General features: G+C 33.8%; 1 protein-coding gene and 1 long non-coding RNA gene across 2 annotated transcripts in view; both read left to right on the plus strand.

The window, feature by feature from the left end:
* LOC136043729 (uncharacterized) overlaps positions 1–8,459 on the plus strand; it is a 51,840-nt gene that overhangs the window by 17,536 nt on the left and 25,845 nt on the right. The gene's annotated exons all lie outside the window — the stretch shown is intronic.
* The window catches only part of LOC136043725 (serine/threonine-protein phosphatase 6 regulatory ankyrin repeat subunit C-like), a 10,461-nt gene continuing 2,180 nt past the window's right edge, over positions 179–8,459 (plus strand). The window contains exons 1-2 of the mRNA XM_065728634.1: positions 179–2,104; positions 7,388–7,410. Coding sequence (XP_065584706.1) covers positions 253–2,104; positions 7,388–7,410 — 1,875 coding nt within the window. The 5' untranslated portion in view covers positions 179–252. The remainder of the gene's footprint in view (positions 2,105–7,387; positions 7,411–8,459) is intronic.

Genomic DNA, 8,459 nt, shown 5'->3' on the forward strand with positions numbered 1-8,459 from the left:
GCCGCAAGCCTAATATCATTGAATGATATCATTGAAATGATATGATATGACGCATATCATTGAAATGATATGATGTATTACTCTTGTGTTACCTGTAACCTAGGCTAATGACGTAATTTTAATTAACATCATTACGGAGGGCAAGTACATCATACGAGTACAGGAGTCATGACGTAATCATACCTATATATAGCAATGATATGAGAACAGTGGTTCATATCCATTTAAATTACAGAAACATAATAAAATAACATGCCCATTCCATTTGAAAGATCACTTCTTTTAGCAGCTTGGAAAGGACAGACACAGACTGTTGAATATCTTTTAAAGTCTGGCACTGATGTTAATTTAAGAAAAGAGTCTGGTACAAGTCCACTTCATTTTGCAGCTTGGAAAGGACACACACAGACTGTTGAATGTCTTTTAAAGTCTGGCGCTGATGTTAATATAAGAAATAATTATGGTGGAACTCCCCTTTATTTTGCAGCTCGGGAAGGACACACAGAGACTGTTGAATATCTTATACAGTCTGGCGCTGATGTTAATATAAGAAATCATTATGGTAAAACTCCTCTTCATTTAGCAGTTTTGAATGGACACACAGAGATTGTTGAATGTCTTTTAAAGTCTGGCGCTGATGTTAATATGAAAAATCATTATGGTGAAACTCCCCTTTATTTAGCAGCTCTGGAAGGACACACAGAGACTGTTGAATATCTTATACAGTCTGGCGCTGATGTTGATATAAGAAATCATTATGGTAAAACTCCCCTTCATTTAGTAGTTAAATGTCTTTTAAAGTCTGGCGCTGATGTTAATATGAAAAATTATGGTAACCCTCTCCTTTATTTTGCAGCTCGGGACGGACACACAGAGACTGTTGAATATCTTATACAGTCTGGCGCTGATGTTGATATAAGAAATCATAATGGTGAAACTCCCCTTCATTTAGCAGTTTTGAATGGACACACAGAGATTGTTGAATGTCTTATACAGTTTGGCGCTGATCTTAATATAAAAAATGTGGAAGGTGAAAGTCCACTTCATTTTGCAGTTCGTAAAGGACAAACAAAGAGGACAAACAAACAAGGACACACAAAGACTGTTGAATATCTTATACAGTCTGGCGCTGATGTTAATTTAAAAAATGAGAAAGGTGCAACTCCACTTCATTATGCAGCTCAGGAAGGACACACAGAGACTATTGAATATCTTATACAGTCTGGTGCTGCTGTTGATATAAAAAATGTAGACGGTGAAAGTCCACTTCATTTTGCAGCTAAGGAAGGACACACAGAGACTGTTGAATGTCTTTTAAAGTCTGGCGCTGATGTTAATGCAAAAACTGAGGATGGTGCAAGTCCACTTCATTTATCATGTTCTTCTGGATCTATTTCATTTTCACAGACTTGTGAATGTCTTCTCAAATATGGAGCCTATGTTAACTCTAAGGACAAGTATGGCATGACAGCGCTTCATTATGCTAGTCAGAGTGGAGATAAAGAGTGTGTTGCAACTCTTCTGGAGCATGGATCTGACATAGATATAACAGATGGAAATGACCGTACAGCTTTTGATTTAGCTGTTGATGATACTGCTGGTTATTTTGCAAGCCATGTATTAAAACTGAGAGTGGCAAATTTATATGTAAGTGAAAGAAACATAAAGCTCTCAGACAAGACTCAGACAAGTTATCCTGCAAATGAGCTCAAGGATCAATTTGTAAGACAACTAAAACAAATGAGGAGTGAGATAATATTTTGTAATATAACGTTCTATGACATTTTTATCAAAGGAATAAGCTCAAAACTATACACGATGAATGAAAATTCTTTGAAAGGTTTACTGAAATCATCAAACTGGGAAACAAAATTTTCAATGTATAACACAATAATAAAAAGCCGTTTCAGAACCAGCATAGAAAGGAAAGTGCTGCTTGAACTAGCCAATAGAAGTTTCAATTCTCTCTTTAACAGATTTGCTGAGTTACCACATGAATGTGCTGAACAAATACTGAGCTATCTAAGCAATGAAAACTTGAAAATTTTCATAAATGCTTCTGAACCAAATTTATATCATGAAAAGAGAAATCACCAATGCTACAGCACAAACACACAAAAAAAAAAAAAAAAAAAAAAAAAAAAAAAGGAGACAGAAGGAGAAAAGGAAGACTGTTTTCCTAAATTAGTGATTAATATAGACCAGCACTTGAATGAGGCCTTAACCCTACTCATCCATACAATCACATAGGTCAAACAGCATAGCCACACACAATCAACCATAAAGAATAATCCATGGACAGGCAGTCATGTCGTCAATAAGTATAAGTCGTCATTTACCAAACCATAGAAAAAATAATATAGACAAATAATTCAGAGGCAACACCCAACATAAGGGCTCATCAGGAGAATACACTGGCCTATATAGGGTTTCGCCACTCTAAATTCTCTACCCAGCACAGTGTTGTGGCTACCACAGAATATCCATGGCATCCCCGCGTCAGGTATCACCCCCAAAATACATGTCTATGAAAAAAACAGCAAATGTAAAACAACCAAGTAAAACCAAAACAAGCTTATCCTGTTAATATATCCCTCCCTTTAGCAACAATAGGTAAACTAAATATTATAAATTTTACCAAATCACAAATATTAACACATTGCAAAAAACCTGAATGAACTAAACAATTATATAATTCATCTTTACCATGTGGCTAATTTTTTAAAAATTCCGCTCAAATAGAAACACAATTCAAAATAAATGGCGCTGTGACAACATTTCTCGAACCTCCGAAATTAGTCAAAAATTTCTTTAAGTATTTCTAGATAATTCTTTTGATATTTATTTAAAAGTTCGTTATAATGAAAACTAAATTTTTTAAATTGCCAAGTTAATTTATTTGCAGAAAAACCTCTTGATATCAATTTTTGGCTTAAGATTTTACATCTATTTTTAAAATCAATATAATTACTACAAATCCTTGCATAACGAAGTAACTGTGAGAAAAACGCTGAATATGTGATATTTGAGTGTATATTACTTTCAGGGAATGGGAAACTAATCACTTCAAAATCAAAATCATCCGTTTTATTATACATTTTAAAACTTAATTTATTATTATCACAAATATTAATATTTAAATCTAAGAAATGATCTTCATGACTAGCGCCATGACTAGGCTCAAGAATAAGCTCTGATGGATATATATTTTTAGAAATATCAATGAAATCCTTACAATTTAAGACCAAAATATCATCTAAATATCTTTTATTATTTGACAAAGCATGTTTTAAATTAATTGGATTATTCTTATCCATCATATATTTATATTCTAGTTGACTTAAAAACAAGTCAGCTATAAATGGGCTGGCATTCCCCCCCATGGGAATTCCCATAATTTGCTTGTACAAATCACCCCCAAATCTTATATAAGTATTGTATAAAACAAATTCCAATAACTCAAAAATCATATCCAAGCTGTAACATCTCAAGTTAACTGTAGTATTAAAGCAGTTTGTCCATATGGCTTTTTTATTATAACTGTCTATTTTTAAGAACCTTTTACTAGATAAGAGGAAAGATTTCTTTATAACAGTTTTTAAATTATCTAACACTAAATTGAGTGATAAATTAGTATACATTGTCGCAAAATCGAAAGACTCAATTCTTTTAGCTGAAACCATTGTTAAAGAATCTATTACCTGCAGTGAATTATTAACACTCCAATATGGATTAAAATTCGAAAATTTTTTAATACCAGAACAATAGGTTTTAAGTTTATTTACAATTTCCTTTAAAATTAAAGAGAGGTCAGTAGCAGCAATGCGGGTTGGACATTTAGCTGCTCCAGCAATAAACCGTGGTTTAGGGGGATTCTTATGAAATTTTACAGTCCAATATAGGAAAGGGAACTTTTTATCATTGTCATTTATTTTAATATTAAAATTTTTAAAAAGTATTTCTTCAGTCTTTTCAATTAAATTCTCATCCTCTATATTTACCTTTTCATAAACATTAGTTGTGCCTAACTCCCTTTTTAAGATATCACAATACAGCTTCTGACAAATTATGGCAAAATTATTATTAGCTTTATCCACTGGCACAATTACAAATTCATTCTTTAGATTAGCAATTGCTTGTTTAATCTTCGCATTATAAAATAATGATTTAGTGTTACTATTTTTTAAGTTAGAATATATTTTATTTCTTACTCTACTAATAATTAAATTCTTCCAACTTTGAAAACTCTCTTTATTTTTATTCTCTTTCTTACACCACTTATCAATAAATAAATCAAAATCATTTTCCAAGCCATCAAGAACACTCGATGGTTTCAGATGATGAGAAAGACGGAAATTTGCCCCTTTATTCATTATAATTTGAAGATCATCTTGCTTTATTATTGACAAGTCCCCTGTTATAACATGTTTGTAAGTAGGATTTACAAATGGGCCAAGTTGCTTACAATTACAAACCGGTTTCCAATTTATATCGCTATCTAGTTTTTTTAGTATTAAATTATAATTAAAAATAATTTGCCCAATAGTTTTTGAAAATTTATAAGTTAAAACTGGACTATCATTATAATTTAAATTACTAGGAAGGGCCTGTTTCACATGCCGCTGATTTAAAATTTCTGGTAAATTAATATCTTCAATCTGCTTACAAGTAAAATTAATAGGTAAATATAATCTGTTATCCTTATTACTAATCTTATCGAACTTTTTCTTTTTTGAAATAAATTTCGTTTTAGATAGAATGCAAATTGTATCACATATTACTTTAAAATTATAATCAAGAGCTGTATTATTCTTCACAATCCAGAAAAGTTTGATTAAATTCCTCTTGGATAAATTATTTAGACACTTTATTACAGAAATCATACCCCTAGATTCAAGTAGCTGGCATAGATCTATAGAAAGCATATGTACATCTAATTCATTTTTTCTATTATTTTTCCTATGTCCTCTCGATCGTTTTTTACGTTTGGGAATAAAAGAAGGATGGTCCATAAAACCATCAATACATTTAACAACAACATGAGCTCATTAGAACTATACACGATGAATCAAAATTCTTTGAAAGGTTTACTGAAATCATCAAACTGGGAAACAAAATTTTCAATGTATAAGACAATAATAAAAAACCGTTTCAGAAGCAGCATAGAAAGGAAAGTGCTGCTTGAACTAGCCAATAGAAGTTTCAATTCTCTCTTTAACAGATTTGCTGAGTTACCACATGAATGTGCTGAACAAATACTGAGCTATCTAAGCAATGAAAACTTGAAAAATTTAATAAATGCTTCTGAACCACTCCACAAGGAGTGGTAGCATTAAGAGTTTCTAGCATAATATAATTGATTTAGTGATTGAAAGAATATTCTAAGAGCGTAGCGGTGAGTTTTAAAAGAGTGCGTGCGTCTTTGCTAGTGTGGCGCTTCGCGCCATACCAACACCTAGTTGGAGGGGGTGCTTCGCAACCCCCCCCCCCCCTGCGCACGTAAAACGTCACGCGCCACTGTATTTGCGTCCCTGTGTCCCAGCTGCGAATATATATATATATATATATATATATATATATATATATATATATATATATATATATATATATATATATATATATATATATATATATATATATATATATATATATATATATATATATATATATATATATATATATATATATATCTATATATATAAAAATAAGTTGTCTGTGGATCTGTGGATCAGGTGACGTCATGTTTCTGTGTTGACTGACGTCATGAAATTAGTTGTCGTCATTTTTGCTTTGACGATGACGTCATTAATGGTATTTAAGACATGCGTTCACGGAAAAATGTTTAATTGTAACTGAAGGTTCGGCGATATGTACTTCATAGTGACGCTGAAAAATAAAGAAGAAAAAAAAAACTGAAAAAAATGTAAAAAACTAAAAAAAACTAAAAAGAAAAAACACTCAAAGATAAATTACAGACCGGGACACAAATGACGACCGACACAGAGGGAATATAAATGACGACCAGGAACCTCAAAGAAAAATTACAGACTGGGACACCCGGACACAAATCACGACCGGGAATATAAATGACGACCGGGACGCAGGGACACAACTATAACGGGGACGCCGGGGGCACAGGTGGGATATATAATTGACGACTGAGACACAGGGATTGTTTGAATAGAAATTACAGACCGGGACACCGGGACACAAATGACGACCGGGACACTGGGACACAGGGAATATAAATGATGCACAGACAATGGGACAGCGAAGAATGTTGTATATTCGCATGTTTTACGTAGTTAAAAATATATATTTATATCTATCTCATCCCCCTCCAACTTTTCCTTCATGGGGAAAATCTGGCCGAAAGTTTCGACCCGTCAACCCCAGCCCCCCTTTAACGTTGTCCGATCGGGCTGAAATTCACAAGTTAAGGTCCCCTAGGGCCCAGGAGCTTATCCGCGAAATTTCAGCTCGATCCGATAACTCCTTCCCTGTTTTGCAGAAACCACGCATACCCACTTAAAATTCATTTTTTTTTTTTTTTCTAGACGCCTACAGGTCACATCTGACATCGGATCTGGGTGTACGAAGACTCATTCGATGCGGAACTCTCCGAGTAATTTTCCTGGAAAGTTTCGTAGGAAAATCTTAACCCCCCGGAAGTTTCGACCCCCAACCCCACCCCCCTTTTAACGTTGCTTATCCGCGAAATTTCAGCTCGATCCGATAACTCCTTCCCTGTTTTCCAGAAACCACGCATTAGCTACTTAATTAACGCATTTCTCTCCATAAGAGTCCATGTTAATTTGAAATTTTTAAAAGTTATCAAGAAGTTATATTTACACACATGCAAGTGATTAGCTCAGTCGGTAGAGCGTGGGACTTTTAATCCTTGGGTCAAGGGTTCAAGTCCCTTATGGGTGGTGTTTTTCACAACATCAAAAAAATTTTGATAACACCTGGACAGCTTATCATTTGAGAGATAACAGAATATTAGCTTCTTATGAGCAAAAGAAACATTTCAGTCATTCTATCTATTTTTTTTCTATTTTATACAATGATTTAAAAGGGGGGGGGGGGGTTCGTCTCCTAATTCCTGTACGAGGAGTACAGGAATTATTAAATTACATCCACCATGGATTGTAGAAAAACGTACAGAATTAATATGAAAAAAAATTAAACCTGTACAAAAGAGTCTTTAAAAGCGGGGGGTTTGCCTCTCTTAATAGTCTTCTTATAGTCCTAATAGTCTAATAGTTCCATGTTAATTTTTGAAATTCTTAAAAGTTACGAATATCAACATTCAAGTAAATCAAAATAATCAGCTCGGCACGGCGAGAATGACTGCAAGCATCATAAAAATCCAGCTCCATTCCAGAAATGCACGAGTTGACTGGAGCTGTAAGATACATGTCCAAAAGAACTGACTTTTGACCCTGTTGGGGACTTTGCAACTGGGGCAATCCTCAGCGATGTCCGAAATAAGTGTGATATAAATGTGCTTTAAGTATATATTTTATAGCCTTTAAGTGCTCATTGCCAATTTTTAGGTGAATTTTCAAATGTTTTGAAGAAGTTTAAGTTTTTCTCGATTTAATGAAACGTGGATATTTACTTATTTTATATAAATAGTTGCTAAATAAGATAAATAATATATAATTTACTATAATTACCTAAAGATGTTTCCTATATGAGAAGGCATTTTTAGAATAAATTCTTTATTATAGGCTTTTGGATGTAGCGATCAAAATAAAAGTGTATAATTTTGTTAACACCTGGACTGCTTATCATTTGAGAGATAACAGAATATTAGCTTCTTATGAGCAAAAGAAACATTTCGGTCATTCTATCTATTTTTTTTCTATTTTATACAATGATTTAAAAGCGGGGGGGTTGGGGGGCGGCAGCCACCCAACTTCCTCTCCTAATTCCTCTACGAGGAGTACAGGAATTATTAAATTACATCCACCATGGATTGTAGAAAAACGTACAGAAATAATATGAAAAAAACTTCGTTTTCTTAAAGAGTTAAAGAGGCTGCGTCCCAAAGTCGAACCTTAAAACGTACAGGAATTAGAAGAGGCAGTTGGGGGGCTGCTGCCCCCCAAACCCCTCGCTTTTAAAGACTCTTTTGTACAGTTTTTTTTTGTGGGGGGACTTCATTGTTACTAATTACTAGTTTCGGCGCAATGGTTCTCCTGTCCTCATGTGTTTAACATTTTCGAAGTTATTCCATTATTCATTCATTTCAATTTTTTTGTTAATTAAAAGAGGGCTTTCTGAAGCCAAGAGCGGGGGGGTTAGCGAAAAAACAAAAAACCTGTTTATTTGCCTGTTTTCTTGCTGTTCTTGTGATTCCTCGGCACGCTTTCTTTTCTTACTTTCTCTATCAGCAGCAGTTTTTTGGCATAGACTCTTTGCGCAGCTTCCTCGGCTGTTGCCCTTGTAGT

Source organism: Artemia franciscana, unplaced genomic scaffold, assembly GCF_032884065.1.
Source record: "Artemia franciscana unplaced genomic scaffold, ASM3288406v1 Scaffold_883, whole genome shotgun sequence".
Lineage (NCBI taxonomy): Eukaryota > Metazoa > Arthropoda > Branchiopoda > Anostraca > Artemiidae > Artemia > Artemia franciscana.